The 19,094-nt window shown below is 31.7% G+C and overlaps 1 protein-coding gene across 1 annotated transcript in view; it reads right to left on the bottom strand.

Annotated features, from left to right (window-relative positions):
* LOC139526177 (uncharacterized) overlaps positions 1-19,094 on the bottom strand; it is a 29,419-nt gene that overhangs the window by 7,464 nt on the left and 2,861 nt on the right. The window contains exons 2-6 of the mRNA XM_071321302.1: positions 8,877-9,031; positions 6,949-7,148; positions 6,004-6,192; positions 4,630-4,773; positions 2,593-2,686 (exon numbers count right to left, since the gene is read on the bottom strand). Coding sequence (XP_071177403.1) covers positions 2,593-2,686; positions 4,630-4,773; positions 6,004-6,192; positions 6,949-7,148; positions 8,877-9,031 — 782 coding nt within the window. The remainder of the gene's footprint in view (positions 1-2,592; positions 2,687-4,629; positions 4,774-6,003; positions 6,193-6,948; positions 7,149-8,876; positions 9,032-19,094) is intronic.

Genomic DNA, 19,094 nt, shown 5'->3' with positions numbered 1-19,094 from the left:
TTTTCTCACACTCTGATCAAGAAATGTGAAAATATTACAAAAAATAAAGAAAAAAATCATCTATCACTAAACCTAATTGTGCATGTAAGTGGTATAAAAAAGGACATTTTGGGTTGAAAGTGTACTGTAAATAATGTGATAAAGATTAATATTATATACTAAAGCATGCCTCAGGGTCTTCAAATCATACAAACAAATAATTTCTCAAACAATCACAAGGAAACACACACAAACACTAATGATGTGAAACCAACATTTGGTATCAATTTAAGTGTGCATGAGACATGTTTGCTCAGGAAAGGTACTACCAGTCCTCTTAGGTCCTTATAATGTATTTTTGACAATTTGGGTCTATGGTGCACACAAATATAATAAGAATCATTGTAAATGAATTACATATGTGGTGGATTTTAATCCAGCTACATGATTAATTTATCCCATGTTTACCAAATATTTTCATTTTTTATTTTTATCACAATCTAGTGTTGTCCCATGGAAACTTTGGCTAGTTTGTTTAAAATACCAACATTTTCAACTTTTGCAGTACAATGTATTGGCATAAAGTATTTATCAACCATTCTTATTAAGGTAGCACAATACAAAGATTTTTTTACTTCCAATCACTAACCTTTAAAATGCTGTAACTTTCTTATGAATGCATAGAAAATAATAAAAGAGGTATATATAGATAGATAAAAGATTAATCTTTTAAATGGTTGCAATATTTTTATTATGCAATCATTATGTAATCAATTATTATGTAATTAGTGGCAAAATCTGGGTCAGTTCACTTGAATGAATTTAGCTCTATCATCTCTTTAAGTATACAGAAAATTTTAACGAAATCTTAATCAACACATCATGGGCTTCAAAAGGGTGTCTCAAATTGTTCTTATGGTATTCCATTCTCTCATAAATCTCTAATTAGTGTAAACATCCTAACCACATAAAAGAAGATAATGTTTGATTAGGTGTAAAATTTGTTTTATACATTCTATCTGAAATCTGAGACACCCTTTTGTAGATAATGGCCATAGGAACAACATATAATAAAATCAACCCTCTAGGGATACCTATGCAGAAGCTAATTTCATTTGAAAGTGGAAATTTGGTGAAAAATATTTTAGACACAGTTAACATTATAATTGGTTACATAATTGTTGCATAATGCTAACATTGCATTAATTTGAAAGAGTAATCTGTTAGCTATCCAAAACTACCACTTGTATAAATTTTCAAGCATTATTAAGAAAGTTACAGCATTTTAAAACTTGGGAGTTGGAGTTATAAAATCTTTGTATTGTGCTACCTTAAGAAACAAAATCCAAAATCTTTTGTCATGCTAGTGGAAATTTTATTCGGGTATTAATGTTATTTTATATTTAGGAGTTTTTATTTTTGCAGACTATTTTCTGTTTTTTTTTCTTTTGTCAAAATCTAATAATTAAACTGTTTAACTATGGGTACAGCTAAATAATAAACTACCAAAAGTCCTTTGCAAAATTTAAAATGTCTGATACATTTGTGCTTATACAAAAAGAAAAACATGAAATATAAAATAGTTATTTAGAAGATTTTTTTTTTATAAACATGCAATCCCCCTGTGAGAACATAAGACATGATAGATATGGTTTAGAATGGCTAAATATGAGAAAAATATAAGTGCAAGCAATCTCAATTTAAAACGCTTTGCTGGGGGTAATAATGCAAGCAATATAAATCCTAAACCAGCATCCAGTATACCTAAGGCTCTTGACACGGACAACATGCCGTTAACTCGCCAGACTCCACCCATGTTTAATACATAACCACCAAGATTTTGTATTCTAACACGCTCATCCTGTAAGAAATTTCATAATTAAAAATCACATAATTAAAGTTTTTTAAGGATTCTATTTTCAAAGTGAAAATTTTCTGAACTTTAAACTCATATAGCAAAAGTAATTTAACATGTTTAATATTCACAAAAGCTAACCAGAATTGTTATTTTTTATTTGTTTTGAATTTGAAGCTCATAAGTACCATTTTTTGTCTAAACTACAAAAGTTTAGTTGTTCATTTCCAAATGTTACTTTTTTAAGGATATCTCTAGTGCATACGTGATCCTGCAGGTCTTACTACAAAGTTAAGTTCAGAAAACTTTAACTCAACATTATTTAAGTATGATGAGAAATTTTGACAAGCATTTTTCTTTAATCCTGCTTTGATTTTTGTTTAGACAATCGAAGACATACCGTGGATTCATTATTATACGTGAGATACCAATTTCTGTTGATTTCGTGAGTTAACACAAACAACAAAAGTTTTAATTTTTGAACTAAAAATCTTTATAGACTTGATTGGAATCTTTGGCTAAATCACGAAATCATTCATCCATGAAAATAAAAAAAATCTCAATCCATCAAGATTGGTATCCAAGAAAATAAATGAAAGACAAAAGTATCAAAACAAATTAAAACAAATTTTTCGTAAAAAAAATCTATAGTTACCGTCAAAATTTCTCATTATACAAAAATAAACATCACCTTGATGCAGATCAATTGAAAATTTGCATCAAATGATTTTCTCAATGGAATATAAGTTAAGAGTTACCTATAGCTCTGGATACAGATAAATTTCCATTAACTCGCCATGTACCCATGAACAGTATACAGCCTCCTAAAGCTTCAATACGAGCTTGTTCATCCTAAAATACATCGTTAATATCAAACAGATCATTCTATCTTTCTTTATAGTGATTCATTCTGATACCATTTCTATGTTTTAATGTTGATAAAGGTTCAAATAATTTAAGGAGGCTCGCGGGAATAAGATTTTCAGAAAAAAAAAAAACTTTTATTTTTCATTACAAATTTTGTTTATTACCTTAAGTAGTTGTTACTTTATCATACGGTTCTAAAATCAATCCAAAAAATCAATTCGTGTTGGCCCTAGGTAACTTTTAAAATGTAAAGATCATTGAAAAAGCTCTAAATTATCTCCCTTTGTTGCAAAAATGCCATTTTTTGGCATTAAAATTGAATTATCTTTTTTAACTCTTCGGTGACCTATATTTATTATTGTTGTTTTCAAATAAGCTGTACATAAACTAAATAATTGTAAAATTTAAGCGATTACTGTAATTTTGTTCTTTTTTATTTCGATATTACCGCTTTTTTTCCTATTAGTTCAACAGAAAAAAAGGACATAAACAAAAATGTATGCTTCTTTCGAAGACAGATTGTGAGCGTAAATGAACGGTGACCCCATTTTTTTATTTCATTTTTCTATTAAATATAAGATAAAGTTCATTTATAGAAAAATATAGCAAAATCCTATATTAAATAAAAAATTTGATTTAGACCCGTGAGCCCCCTTAAACTGAGCTGATGGAATATGGACATGTTGAGTAGTTTATGGATTTAACACTTTTTAAAATTTCATGAAGATCCAATGGTGCAAATTTGAGTATCTGTGGCGAGGTAAACTAAGAATTAAGATGTTCAAAGATTTACACATTTTCTATAGACATATGTGCATAATTGGCAAAACCACCCTAAATCATGAAAACACAGGTTTCCTAAATTCATGAATATGACTGAATCCACAGTGTAGATATATTTTTTTAGAAATTAGCAATTTTTAACAATCCAAGTCCTATAACTCTATAAGGACATATCTATCAATTGTTGTTATCAAAAGAAACCTTGTCTTCATACACTATGCAAAACATTGGTAGAGATCCTTTCAAGCAAAAGTAGACTCCGTGAAATTAGGGACGACATCAAAAGATCAATGTAAGATAAAAAACTTAATTCAAATAGTTTGGGGGTGGGGGGGTTGAACGGCTGTAAGATTTGGTTATCCGACATTGATTTTTACATATATCCATATGGGTCAATCAATTTTTCCCAAATTAAGTTAAGAGGGGGGTGGGGGGGGTCAATGAAAAAAATATGTGAATTAAGTTTTTTATCCTTCATTGAACTTTTGATGTCGTCCCTTAAGGACATTGAACTGATATCTTTAATGGAATCAGACTATAATTAACAGTATGACATAACAATGTTCCATGATGCAAGACTAATACAGATTCTATAAGTTTAATACATTTTCCCCACCAAAACTGAACCATCATATATTGATCTCTTCAACATTGAAGGAAATAAATAGGTTTCCTTTTAATTTTTCATTGTAACAACAAAAGTGTTTGACATTGCCAAACAAAAACTTTCACAAACCTCATTCAGTGAACTTTCACCAAAAATAAAAAAGATTTGAAGTAAAGTTCCAGAATTTTCTTAAATATATTGACCTCATGGTCACTAAAAGCCCACGAAGGAAGTATGAACAAAACATACGAAAAGAACCTCTGTTAAGTTTGGATGTATCTATTCAACATTCTTCATATAACTTCCTGTATATGGACTATACTGTAAACCAACTTATTCTTAGGCTATTTAAATTAATAATTTGCAATGTTTTGCCAACTGTTTAAAGTGATAATCCTTTTATTTCCAACCAAAACTAATTGTTAAAGTATTGGAGTGACTTATAATTGTGATTTTGTTTACTATTTCCAAAAATAATTAAAATAAGTTGGTTAACAGTATTTTAAACAAATCTTATATCGTATCCACTAAGTATTACCTCTCTTTCTGGTTTATGTGGATTCATAACTGTGACTGGTCGTCCATTCTTCACAAGAACAGCTTGAGAATCACCCACCCAGGATATATGTAGTTTACTTTCGTCAATAAAAGCTAAAACTCCGGTAGATCCACTCTTTATCCTCTAGAATATAAAAAAGATTGATAAATTGTTGGTGTTTAAGGCCATTGTTTTCTAATCATGGCAGACAGAGAAACACCAAATTTAGCAGGGAATATTATAGAAAAGATTTGATTTAGTAAACAGTATTACTTCCTTTTAAACAATATCAGAATTTAACATTTAATGAAGACAACCATAACATTTTATTCTTATAGAAATAATTCGCATTGTGCATTTTTTTTAAAAATGATAACTTTTTCATATGATAAATTGTTCACTTGTCCAATATTAAAGCGGGTCAGGTTCTAATTTCTTTTTTTTTCAAACCAGTTTTCTCTATTCTTTATTTATTTAATCCATATTACTCTCTATTCTTTATATTTTAGAACCTTATTATTCTATATTCTTTATTTTTTTCCCTATTTATTCCATCCTTTATTTCCTCCCCCCCCCTTATTTTGCACTTTTTACCCATCATTCTCAGTACTACAAACCCCATCTATACCCTCATTAGAGAATCATATTACAGTTAAGTCGGCCTCATATCTTGACTTACATCTAGAAATTGACAATGAGGGTCGGTTGAAAACAAAACTTTACGACAAAAGAGATGATTTCAGCTTTCCAATTGTGAACTTTCCATTTCTAAGTAGCAACATTCCAGCAGCACCTGCATACGGGGTATATATCTCCCAATTGATACGATATTCCCGTGCTTGCATTTCCTATCATGATTTTCTTGATAGAGGGTTGCTGCTCACAAGGAAGCTATTAAACCAAGAGTTCCAAATGGTGAAGTTGAAATCATCCCTTCGTAAATTTTACGGACGCCATCACGAGTTGGTTGACCGTTATGGAATAACCGTATCACAAATGATATCGGATATGTTCCTTACGTCGTAACTACAATCCCCTTCCCTTTCCTGAATGTGACCTACCGAATTAGACTATTTACCGGATTTGTTATCACATAAGCAACACGACTGGTGCCGCATGTGGAGCAGGATCTGCTTACCCTTCCGGAGCACCTGAGATCACCCCTAGTTTTTTGTGGGGTTCGTGTTGTTTATTCTTTAGTTTTCTATGTTGTGTCATGTGTACTATTGTTTTTCTGTTTGTCTTTTTCATTTTTAGCCATGGCGTTGTCAGTTTGTTTTAGATTTATGAGTTTGACTGTCCCTTTGGTATCTTTCGTCCCTCTTTTAAATCATAAATATCCCATCAGTCGATTTAAATACCCTAAATTATTACCTCTCTAACTGCTTTGACAATAAATTTCTCGTCTGTTGATTTGAATGCTGCTTTCATAGCTCCTGCTGGATCTTTGGGGAACGCACTGTTCTGAACAAAATGGTAAGGTACATGGGCAGCAGCGTAGTTAGCAGCCTCAAGACCAGCATGGCCATCGAACACAGCAAAGAACGACTGGCATTCATTATGCTGGAAATATTATAAACACAATGGTAGTAGTAATATCTATTTTAAAAGCTTCCCAAATTTTAATTTACAGGTATGTTAGTATTTTGTATATTTAATGTAAAATGCTTGTTTACATTGTATTCTAATTCTATTTGTGAGATTTATTGTTCTCATTATTTGTGGTCAGGAGCCTCTGATTCAGTGGTTGTCACTTGTTGCTGTATAACATATTTTTATTTAATTCTCACATTGTTTTTTTTTTACATTTATCATGCCATTAGTTTTCTTGTTTCATATTATTGTGGTTTTTCAGATTTTATTTACCAAAAAACCTTCCAATATTTTTTTTAATAATTACTGTCTTGCAGACTTTTGCAGTCAGGAACCTGATATTCAGTAGTTGTCGTTTGTTGATGTTGTTCATAAATGTTTCTTGTTTTTTATATAGATTAGAGACCATTGGTTTTCCCGTTTGAATGGTTTTAAACTAGTTATTTTTGGGACCCTTTATTAGCTTGCATGTTCTGTGTGAGCCAAGGCTTCGCGTTAAAGACCATACTTATAATGCATATGGTTTACTTTTACAAATTATAACTTGGATGGAAATTTGTCTCACTGGCACTCATACCACATCTTCTTATATCTATTTAATGACTACCTACTTTTAAATCAAACAATGTGTTAAGGTCCGGTAGTAAGATGTGTCGATCTTCCATTCTATTTTACCTTCTAGATATATATATATATATAGTAATGAGTCTACTAATGACTACCTACTTTTAAATCAAACAATGTGTTGAGGTCCGGTAGTAAGACGTGTCGATCTTCCATCTTCCGTCGAGTATTCTTGATTTCATGTGTGCATGCATATAATAACTGTTTAGGGGGACATAACTCTGGTAATTCATCTTTCCACAATTTACAAATATCATGTACACAGTCTATGACAACATTACAAACTTTATTGGCATCTAAAACTGTAAAATAAAATAAAATCATGTTATACCGTATTTGGTCGTGTATAGTCCGCACTTTTTTACCTAAAATATGTAGTTTGTACAAGGGGTGCGGATTATACACAACTATAGACGATTTTTGATTTTTATATTTTTTTTATTTTTTCTTTGAACATGTTGAATATCGTTTTTTCTTCATTAATGTATCTGTGTATATTGGAGTATCTGAAGAACCAAACATAGTAGTATGTTTGTGTCTTAGATAGAAAGTTCAAGCTGTTTTCTTATATATATGAAAAGGCTTTTTCAAGTCAAAATATCAATAGCATATGCATATGCCTGTCCTGTGTCAGGAAACTGTTTTCTTATTGTATAGCAGTAAGGTTGCCTATAATTGCTTAAATCATATGAAAGCTAGTGGATAGTTGTCTGTTTGGTAATCATGCCATCTCCTTATTTGTATGCAGGCCTACATGTACATGATATTAAATGTTCTCCTAACATTAAAGAGTGTTTCTCTCATTTTTCACACTTCCAAGATTAACATGTTCAAGTTTTCAAAAAAAAGAATTTAACCCTCGGCACAATATTCTGAAGGTGCCACATTCCATCCCATTCTCTATCATTTAAGATATATAATTGAAGTAAAAAAACCTGGATAGGCCAAGAAAATATATATACTGACCGACTTTAGAAACGCAACACTAGATTATTATTGTGTTATTTTTGAATGAATGTGTCCCCGTCAACAGCGATGACTGCATGTTACAAACGCCAAAATAATTGTCAGAAAGGTCAACAAATTCTGTCTGACATGTTTTGGGTTCTGTTTTTAAACCTTCTGGTTTTGCATTTGTTCAACCCAATAATTGGTTTTGGCAATTATGCGGTTGGAACTGGAGGCTTTTTAAGGTTTTCCTTCAGTCGATTCTTTGGCAATTCAGTTGATGGGAAACATTTATGTCATTAATCTGTACTCGATGGCACTCGGCAATTTGACTAGCAGTTGACGTTGCCGCCGTAAACATGTCTGTCAAATGACGTTGCGTAATCAAATTCTGTTGACGTTTCATTGTCACTAAACATTTATCTGTTCATTGATGGCCAGCAACAAATCTTGTCTACTTGTATCGTTGTCGGAAGGACAGTTAGACGAGTTTCTGAAGTCATACAGTATGGTTGCAGCACGTTTTTGTTTTAATGTTTGCAGTATTCTAAAGGGGTAATTCAGTTTTTTGTTTCTCAGTCTTGGCAAAATGGAGATGCAACATTTTTAAACTGGTTTAAGTAAGGCAAAGGATTGAAAGAACAGTTTCACAAAGCAAAACAACTGAAATGATCTTTCATGGGTCCAAAATTTCGCTTTAAGAAATTCGTGCAACTTCAAAAACTCGGTATGTTCAATAACCACAGGTAAGTCAGATTTTGATTTTTTGGACGGAGAAAGAAGTATGATAAGCATGCAAAGTAGTTGTAAGAAAATCAAACAAAATTTGGTAAAACAAATTAACAAAATGAGTGTTGCGTTTCTAAAGTCGTTCAGTATATATTACATGTTTCCACTAACCAATCAAATAAGAGTAGGTAGGTAGGCAATATCATTTTTTTACAAATATTTTTTACCTGGTTACTACTAGGGAATCAGTCAGACTTTAACAGAGCTTCAAAATAGCATCAAAAGTGTTAGGGTAGGTAGGGTTAGCGGAAACACATGTATTACTTTTGTCCATACACTTATGTTAAACGAACCTATTTCCCTTTCTTCCGCTATAATATCCGACCCGTCATCCTTCACCTCTTCACATGCTTCTGTCTTTGATTCCTGAAGTTCACTGACATCAATATTCCGTACAAGGTTGAGGACAGACCTGGATATTGCTGCAGTCAAAGTGGGGGGACAGTGGCTGAAATATAAAAATATCCACCACTGAAATTCAAATGTTCAACAAAGTACAATAAAATTGAGAATGGAAATGGGGAATGTGTCAAAGAGACAACAACCCGACCAAATAAAAAACAACAACAGCAGAGGGTCACCAACAGGTCTTCAATGTAGCGAGAAATTCCCGCACCCGGAGGCGTCCTTCAGCTGGCCCCTAAACAAATATATACTAGTCCAGTGATAATGAACGCCATACTAATTTCCAAATTGTACACCAGAAAATGTTTTTATATAGGCTTGTAGGATTGCAGATTTGGTCAAAACCATGAAATCAAATATCCACAAAATTGATTTTTTTTCGGAATTTCCTCAATCCAAGATAATTGGTGACCATCAAAATAAATGAATCCATCATAGCTCTGAATGTAAGATAAGTTTACATGAAAAAAAAGAGAAGATGGCTAGAGGGTTCAATTTATTTTCACTGATATTTTAGTATCAACTAACCAAACCCATTAATTTAGCCATGCATACTTAATTGGGATAGTTTTCATCATACATTTTTCAAAGTTATTCCAGATTCAAATAATTCCTCGTTAAGATTAGAGTTCATGAATCAACCTAGGTAACAGAAATGTCTTAGAACTGATGTCACATCCTCTGAATATCATAATTTCTATTGCTTAAGGTCACATCCACCATTTTATTGCTATTCCTTTGAGTCCTGAATATATTGAAATATTTGCAACAGAATATTTCAACGTTCCGTGTCAAATATTGAAATTAGTTTAAAAACAAACAACAATCAATCATACAGGTAGACCTAAAAATCTTTATTTTAAAACTCAAAAGTTGTTACCACCTGTGAATGCTGGTGATTGATGATGAAGTACATGCATCTGACATCAGACTCAGACTTCTCTTGAACTGAATTTTAATGTGGGTATTGTTATGCGTTTACTTTTCTGCATTGGCTAAAGGTATAGGGGGAGGGTTGAGATCTCATAAACATGTTTAATCCCGCCGCATTTTTGCGCCTGTCCCAAGTCAGGAGCCTCTCTGGCCATTGACATTGTTAGTCTTGTATTATATTTAATTTTAGTTTCTTGTGTACAATTTGGAGTTTAGTATGGCGTTCATTATCACTCAACTAGTATACATGTATATATTTGTTTAGGGGCCAGCTGAAGGACACCTCCAGGTGCCGAAATTTCTCACTGCATTGACGACCTGTTGGTTACCTTCTGCTGTTGTCTTCTCTATGGACGGGTTGTTGTCTCTTTGACACATTCCCCATTTCCATTCTCAATTTTATTTCTTCCTCTATAAAAATGCACTAGACTGTACATATATATAATATATGGATGAAGACTCGAAGCAGTGATATTTTCATAACTTGCAAGAGACTTTTTGTCTAGATTGAACCACCCAATATGTGTACTGTATGTACAACTCTAGTATAGCTCTCATCCAGGAATTATCTTAGGGAGCAACCATTTAACTTTAAGGGAGGGGGGAGGGTTTTTTTTTCTTGATCAGAAAATAATTCAATTTTAAATGCAATCATGCAATCAGATTCTTTTTTTTCTAAATTTCTCACTATAAGGTATGGGGGAAATTTGCATTCAGAATTAAAAAAAAACTGTCATCTGCTTGACCAGAATATATATTTTCATCAAATTGGGGATCAGAATATTTTTTTTAGACAAAAAAAACATAACCCCCCTCCCTTGAATATAAATGGTTGTTCCCTTAATGCTACAGCATCTATTAAGTTTAAGAATGCATCAAATATCACAGGACAACAAAACTGAAAACTCTCAATATATGATACCAGACTCAAAATCAAATTGCTTTGGTAAAGTTTTGATTTTCTTACATTCTTTGAATCTTAATTATAAAGAAATCAGTACAAAGTCTGAGAAACTGTTTGGTAGTTTACATATTAACCTTTAAATTCTAGAAGAAAGAAGTTCAAAGAAAATCTTAGCTGTTGTTAACTTAATCATTTAATGTTGGATGTAAAATTAAGTATCTTTGTTTTGACTTATTAATTCACCGATTTAATTAAATCAAATTTCCAGGTTTCATACTGACACCACATGTAGTAGACATCTGCCCAGATTATGTAATTTAACAATGTTTTAAGATAGTATCAAGTTAATACATATTTACTGGCTAAGGATGTAAACTATCAGTGATCCTTTTCACAATAAAACTTATGTCTGGAATTTTCTGTTGTAAACAAATTTTTCAGAGGAATTAAAGAAATCTGGGTTATTAATTGTATATAAGATTTTTGGGGATGTTTCTACGTATATATATTATTGCGAAATTGCTATAGGAAAGGTTTCACAAAATATAAAACTCACATTTTAAATTTTTTAATTTCTATGTTGCATATCTTTAAATCACAGTGTCTAACTCAAATGATTGTTCCAATGGTTTCATGGGTACAAGAGAACAACAAATTTAAATATTCAACGAAATGCAAATTTTCTAAAGGAATGTTATGCAGAATTTAATGCCAATTAAAACCATGAAATTAAATATCAACGATCATGCAAGTTTTCCTCAAACCACGAAAATTGGTTCCTACCAATATAAAATAAATGAATCCACAGTATTCTGATTCCAGTTTTAAATTATCTTTTATGGATTGCAATGTTTAAGGCATCTCTAATTGAGGAAGTGAAGGACTTTTTTCAGTTCTTCAGGATTTTGCCTTTTATTTTTGATGGAATTCAGGATTTACTATTATCTAAGGACTCTGGATTAATGATAAATTTTACAGCATCTAGGAAAAAAGACTTTATTTTTCAGGAAATTCAGAATTTTTTTGTAAAGAACTCACGAGGACAACCCTCCTAACCCCCTTCCTAATTGGACCTACTTATATAATGTGTCTTTTTAAAACTGAAAAAAGAAGGACATATATATGCTTTCTAAATTGCAGTGGCGATTCCAGAACTTTTCATAAGGGGGGGCCACTCCAGTCATGCTTCAGTGATTCCCTATATAATCAACCAAATTTTTCCCACAAAAGGGGCCCCCACCCCCCTGGATCCACCTATGAATTGTGTCTATTAGTTGCTGTGTCAGCCAGTTATTTTCCCCCATTATCGCTTTTTCCCCCTTCTTTTCATAATTGCCACATGATAATGCTTCAGAGACAGAAAATTTGTAAAATGTCATTTTCCCTTTTTATAACCTTGGCCTAAAAACACTTATTTAAGTAAAATATAAGATTGTTTTCCTGTCTATGTTATAATATGAAAGTTTGTTATGAGTACTTCCTTGTAGGAATGAGTTTATCAGATTATTTTGACACTATACTGACGATTTTACAATGATAATTGATTATTATATAACTTGTCGATTTAAAAAAAAAATGTTGACTCTCCTAAAACCAAAACAAAATGATTTAAAATTATTGTGTAGAAATTCCAAAAGAGAACATATTTTACATTCTCTTTTGAAATTTTAAATAAAAATAATTCAAATTCAAACCCTATAAATTAAGTTGTGAAAGATGAGATGAAATGATTTTGATCAGCAATTTCTTCCACATCATTTATTAAACAAAGGTGAAAGATCATTTAACATACTTTCTATTCACAAATTATACATTATCTATTTTTTATGGTAATTTCTTTTTTCAATCAAATAAAGAATGAATTTATGATAAACTCTGATACACATTACATTTTGTATATATTTGATGTCATTAGTAATTTATTTACTGGCAGTATATACTTATTCAGTTATTTTTCTCTGGTTTAATTTTTTCTATACATGTACATGTAGGGAAATTATGGTCTAAATACATACAAAATTTCAAGGTAAAATTTAATAGCACTGACCTAGAAATCAGATATGTGATCTAACTTAGTCATATCCAGAGTCAGACTGTACGATGTTTTCAGAAACATGGGTCTAATCAAACATGATCAGACAACTCAACTGTTATACTGTTATTTCAGAAATTATTGCGATGTTTTTTCATTGCGAAAAATGAGAATTTTAATTTTATGGATTGTAATTGCAAAATTTTAGCCTCACATTTTGAAATCTTGAATATGAATTAAACAGAATTTTTCTCAATATCACAAAAATTAAAATTGTTATTTCAGAAATTATTGCGATGTTTTTTCATTGCGAAAAATGAGAATTTTAATTTTATGGATTGTATTTTCAAAATTTTAGCCTCACATTTTGAAATCTTGAATATGAATTAAACAGAATTTTTCTCAATATCACAAAAATTAAAATTGCGTTTTACATTAAAATGACAAAATTGAAAAAATAAATGCATGAAATAATTTCTGAATTTACAGTATACCGGTATGACATGCTAGATGAAGTTTATATATTTACATGATGAACTTCATTGAAGTTTTCCGGTTTTTTTTCGGATGATCAATTCATTTGAATGGGGACATATGATTGGAACCCCTTTTCAAAATGGCTTGATCAGCCACTGCTCAAGATACCCTTCTTTAACAAAAAATCTTACACACTACAAGAAAAACTAATAAATTTTTAAAATATTTCGCAGACTCATCCTAATTGAGTGGTACAAATGTAATAAAGACTTTTCTTATGAAAACTTGGCTCTGACTGTTCCCATTATTATCTGATACTGGTATAACATACAAATCCTTTCAGCATCAACAGTAACAAACGAGGTGTAGAAAGATCTATCTGTTTCTAATGTTATTATATAATCTCTTCATGCTAATTATAAGATCAGGTATCCACAGAGAAAACATGTCATCAAAAGATCTATTTCTTGTAAGATCTGGAAAATAAATCATGTATCTGTTTTTTGCATGAGAGAACTTTTTTCTTCTGTTAATTATCATATCAGAGATTTTATGTAATGAAGATTATTTTAAGCTTAACCATATGTTTATTCTTTGACTGCTAATAAGTGCAGCAATTACCAAATTTTTCCAAGAGATTCAAGACATGGGGCATGCAAGTTGGTCAATTTGAAGGCTGATTTTTTGTTTTCCCTGATTTTTACATAGATACATGTATAAGAAGATGGTGCATGGTCATAGTGCCAATGAGACAACTTTCCATCCTATTTACAATTAGTGAAAGTAAACCATTATAGGTCAAAGTATGGCCTTCAACACAGAGCCTTGGCTCACACCGAACAGCAAGCTATAAAGGGCTCTAAAAATGACAAGTATAAATAACAGCTATTGACTGTCTTCAAGGCAGATGGATTGAGTCTCTTAGTCTGTCATAAAAAGGTGTTTTTTTCTCTAGATTAAAAATTAAATGCTAACCTTTTTGCTTTCAATGATTATATAAATCTGCGCAACTTGAGCAGCACCATATTTTGCAGCTCTAACCATTGTGCATGTTGTAAAAATATTCTAGCACTGGACTAGTTAGTAGGTCTGTATCATTGGACTCAATGATACTTATTGATTTTGATTTTATGATTGATTGCTAGTTGCTTAATGCCTTATGCCCAGGGGCAAATATTTCCTACATATTCAGAATAAGAATAAATTAACAATAGATATAATCATGATAATAGTCTGGGTGCCTGAGATGAAGGTTAGAGAAATTAAATATGTACACTGCCACTGGAAAGGAGGTATATTGGAAAGGGACATAATTTTTTCCTGGCAACAGGCCACTTATATAATGGACCCCTTAAAGAGTTGTTGCAATGGTTCAAAACATGGAGAGAGAGTCAGAGCTCTGTAATCCCTTAACACAATTAAGGCTTTGAATTTATCTCTTAATCTGACTGTATGGGCGTTTTCATTTGCTATATTAACCGGTGTTCTAGACGTTTTGATAGATTTTTTTGGTGTTTTAACATGTTGCTATATTAGAATGCTGAAGTCTTATTGAAATATTGTAAACCTATTTTGTTGTTTATGGATATGGTTGTCAAACACTGTCAATTAAAACACTGCACCAATACAATTCCATATTACATGTATGTTCTCTTTTAAAACTATGTCAGAATTTTTGATTACACAATACCAGAATATTCCTGTTATTTGTTTTATGTTGATTAAACACTTGTCAAAAAATGAATGCTATGTTTTATTATTGGCTTTGATAACTATTTCTGTGCACATATGTCAAATAATAATCTCAAAATACAATATTTAGTGGGAATTTTCCTACAGCAACATGTTTGTATAAATTTATATATACATGTACATACAAAATGATACATGTAGCGAAATAATATATGATACACTCTATATATCCAAACAAAATCTCCTGGATGTTCATGTAAATTGTATTTCTATTCTAATTTCTGATGGTATGGAAAAGGGGGAGGGGTAATCTTCAATTCTTTAATTTTTTAACTTTTTAGGGTCATCATTTCAATATGTTTTTATTCTTAAACTACTAGTATTTAGACCATTTTTTTCTATTCTACATTTATTTCTACCCTTAGTCATTCTTTCTATTTCAGCACACCATTATTCTCCATTTTTTCCCTCTATTTTACTCATCATGTTCTTTATATATATATATATACAACTCGTCTAAACATCAACCCAACAATGTTAGATCTGTAAATTTGCTTTCGCAAATTTTTGGTTCTTCCCTCGCCGGGATTTGAACCCATGCTACTGTGATATCGTGACATCAAATCGCCTGCACTGCAGCCGTCCCGCTAGACCACACGACCACCTGGGCTCTCTAAAAAGAGCTTTCGCTGGCCATGTGTTACCTTTCCACGTCAGTTTTAATCTAGCGGCGTACTACAGTACATGATATATAAGGCATGAAGATGTTATTGTTACAGATCAGCTAAATTATCTATAGTAAAGGATCCTACAAATTAATGTAAGATACAGTCACAGAAAATAATTATATTCATAAGTACGTCTGAGTCGGTGACAACCCTACAACAGATGTATCCATCGGATCGCCATCAATGATGGTGATACATGGCTGTGTACATAATGTATATACAACTCGTCTAAACATCAACCCAACAATGTTAGATCTGTAAATTTGCTTTCGCAAATTTTTGGTTCTTCCCTCGCCGGGATTCGAACCCATGCTACTGTGATATCGTGACACCAAATTGCCTGCACTGCAGCCGTCCCGCTAGACCACACGACCACCTGGGCTCTCTAAAAAGAGCTTTCGCTGGCCATGTGTTACCTTTCCACGTCAGTTTTAATCTAGCGGCGTACTACAGTACATGATATATAATTGTTAAGATATATTATTTATTCAAATGTTCTCTTATATCCTTGAGGCATCGTCCCCTGGTATCAACTGCATTCAAGTTACCTATGATGCTTCCTTGTTTGCTTTTGATACAGGTAGGAAAGACACATTTACACACATTTTACATGCCTATGGCCCATAAGGTATCGTCCCCTGGTGTCAGCTGCCTTTAGGAAACCATAATGCTTTCCTATTTGCTGCTGACACAGGATGAGTCATGGACATGTTTAATTTCTACTTTCTTTTTGGCTAATTATTATATATTTAATTGATCCAACTTTTTGTGTACTATACATATGTGATATCTATTTTTCTTTTTTTTTCTTTTTGGGCTGCTTGTTTGTTATCTATATCAACCACACTTGTAATAAAATGCATTATTATTAAAAAAAACCAACATACTATAGATTCTTTATCTACGTATTCTTTAAGAACTTAAATAGTTCTCGTTTAACTTTTTTTTTTTTTTATCTCATTGTTTGTATTGTATTATGAAAAAATTATTGATGTTGTAATGTTTATGCCCTTTGGGGCCCATAATTGGAAATAAAAATATCTTATCTTATCTTATCTTATCTTATAAGGCATGAAGATGTTATTGTTACAGATCAGCTAGATTATCTATAGTAAAGGATCCTACAAATTAATGTAAGATACAGTCACAGAAAATAATTATATTCATAAGTACGTCTGAGTCAGTGACAACCCTACAACAGATGTATCCATCGGATCGCCATCAATGATGGTGATACATGGCTGTGTACATAATGTATATACAACTCGTCTAAACATCAACCCAACAATGTGATCTGTAACAATAACATCTTCATGCCTTATATATCATGTACTGTAGTACGCCGCTAGATTAAAACTGACGTGGAAAGGTAACACATGGCCAGCGAAAGCTCTTTTTAGAGAGCCCAGGTGGTCGTGTGGTCTAGCGGGACGGCTGCAGTGCAGGCGATTTGGTGTCACGATATCACAGTAGCATGGGTTCGAATCCCGGCGAGGGAAGAACCAAAAATTTGCGAAAGCAAATTTACAGATCTAACATTGTTGGGTTGATGTTTAGACGAGTTGTATATATATATATATATATATATATATATATATATATATATATATATATATATATATATATATATATATATATATATTATATATATATATATATATATATATATCTAGAATTATTCTGTGGCACTGGATGTTAAGCAACCAACAATCAATCAATCTTCATTCTGTATTGTAATAACCCCCATTTATGCATCCCTGCAGACCCTCACCCAAATAATTACAGTAAATAGCATGAAATAGTATATGCAATACCTTGAATAAGAATCACTAAGGCTTTTGTATTAATCAAAACCAAAAATTATTTTTTTATTAAAAGGCAAATTTATCAATATTATATCTCAATAGATGTCAATGTACAAGGAAACAGTTTGTCAATGAATCTAATTCCAATCTGAACCTAAGGGTTTGGCTGTACACGTATAACAATAAAGAACTCAAATACAATGCAAGTTCTAGTGGTTATAATTTATAAACGAATAACATTTGAGAATCAAGGTACAGGTCAAGTGTCATGGAGTTATATGACAATAATATTTCATATCCTCAATAATCTAATAAATTTTGAGTTTAAAAATACATGTTTATAATCAAAAACATTTTTTTATCTTTGAATCCAGATAATTTTCTATCTATGTAGGCGGAAATATGCTTGATGATACAGATCAGTTCATATACACCAAAGAGGGTTTAACATGGATCATGTTGATACATATGTTTTATTGCCCATGAATATGATGTATCATTAGTATGAAAAAAAATCAATTCGAATACTCAGTCGGAATAGTGCAAAAAAGTATAATTTGTAAAACTAATAATTTTACATGTTTTAATACGAACTATAAAATTGGGATAAACATGATAAAATGTGAAAATTCATGAATGGTTCCGTGTTTTTCCTTTAACCCTAAACTAGAAAATGCCTGTGATCTGTGACCTACAATACGCCTTTCCTTATATTTTTAGGACAATAATATTCTATGATGGAATGCATACATGTATATGTATATATATACCCTTTTTGTTTCAGTACTTAAAATAAAATTAAGTCTTCAATGTTTTATATGTAACTAGTATTAAAATTAAGAAAAGTCTTTTGATACATGTCATGTACATTTGTACATGTGTGTGTGACATAGTGCTCTGACAACAGAGGAATTTACAAAGAGAAGAAGAAGACACTGTACTATTGGTATCAGTACTGTGGATTAATTTATTTTCGTGGATTAAGGAAAACATGCATTTTCATGGGTATTTGATTTCGTGGTTTAGAAAATCTCTGCATATATCTGTATATACAAAGCCTATAGAAAATGTGTGATTCGTTGAACATTTGAATTCATGGTAACCACGAAAACAACCAAAAATTGGTATCCAACCAATAATAATAAATCCACAGTAATCAGTGGCAGATCCAGGGGGAGGGTTCTTGGGTGGGAACCCCTTCTTTTGGACGATCAATGCATTTGATAAGGTCATATAGTTGGAACCCCCCCTTTTTAGAATGGCTGGATCCACCCCTGGTTATATTAAATATAAAATGGGGAAAACAAAAGACCCTAAAATGGTGTAATTTGTAATCAAATAAATATTAAAATGAATTCTTTGATTCGTCATAGACTCCATTTAAATCATGATGGCTAACAAATTAGACTTTAGTACTATAGATTTCGTGTGCAGTACATGTATGTGGACTGATGATGCTTAACAGTGTTTAAGACAGGGATTGATAACAGTCATCTTTTAATGCTTATCATTGCCCTAGCTTTGATCACTTTAGA

Source organism: Mytilus edulis, chromosome 6 (assembly GCF_963676685.1).
Source record: "Mytilus edulis chromosome 6, xbMytEdul2.2, whole genome shotgun sequence".
Taxonomy (NCBI): Eukaryota; Metazoa; Mollusca; class Bivalvia; order Mytilida; family Mytilidae; genus Mytilus; species Mytilus edulis.
This window is presented reverse-complemented; position numbering and strand designations above follow the sequence as displayed.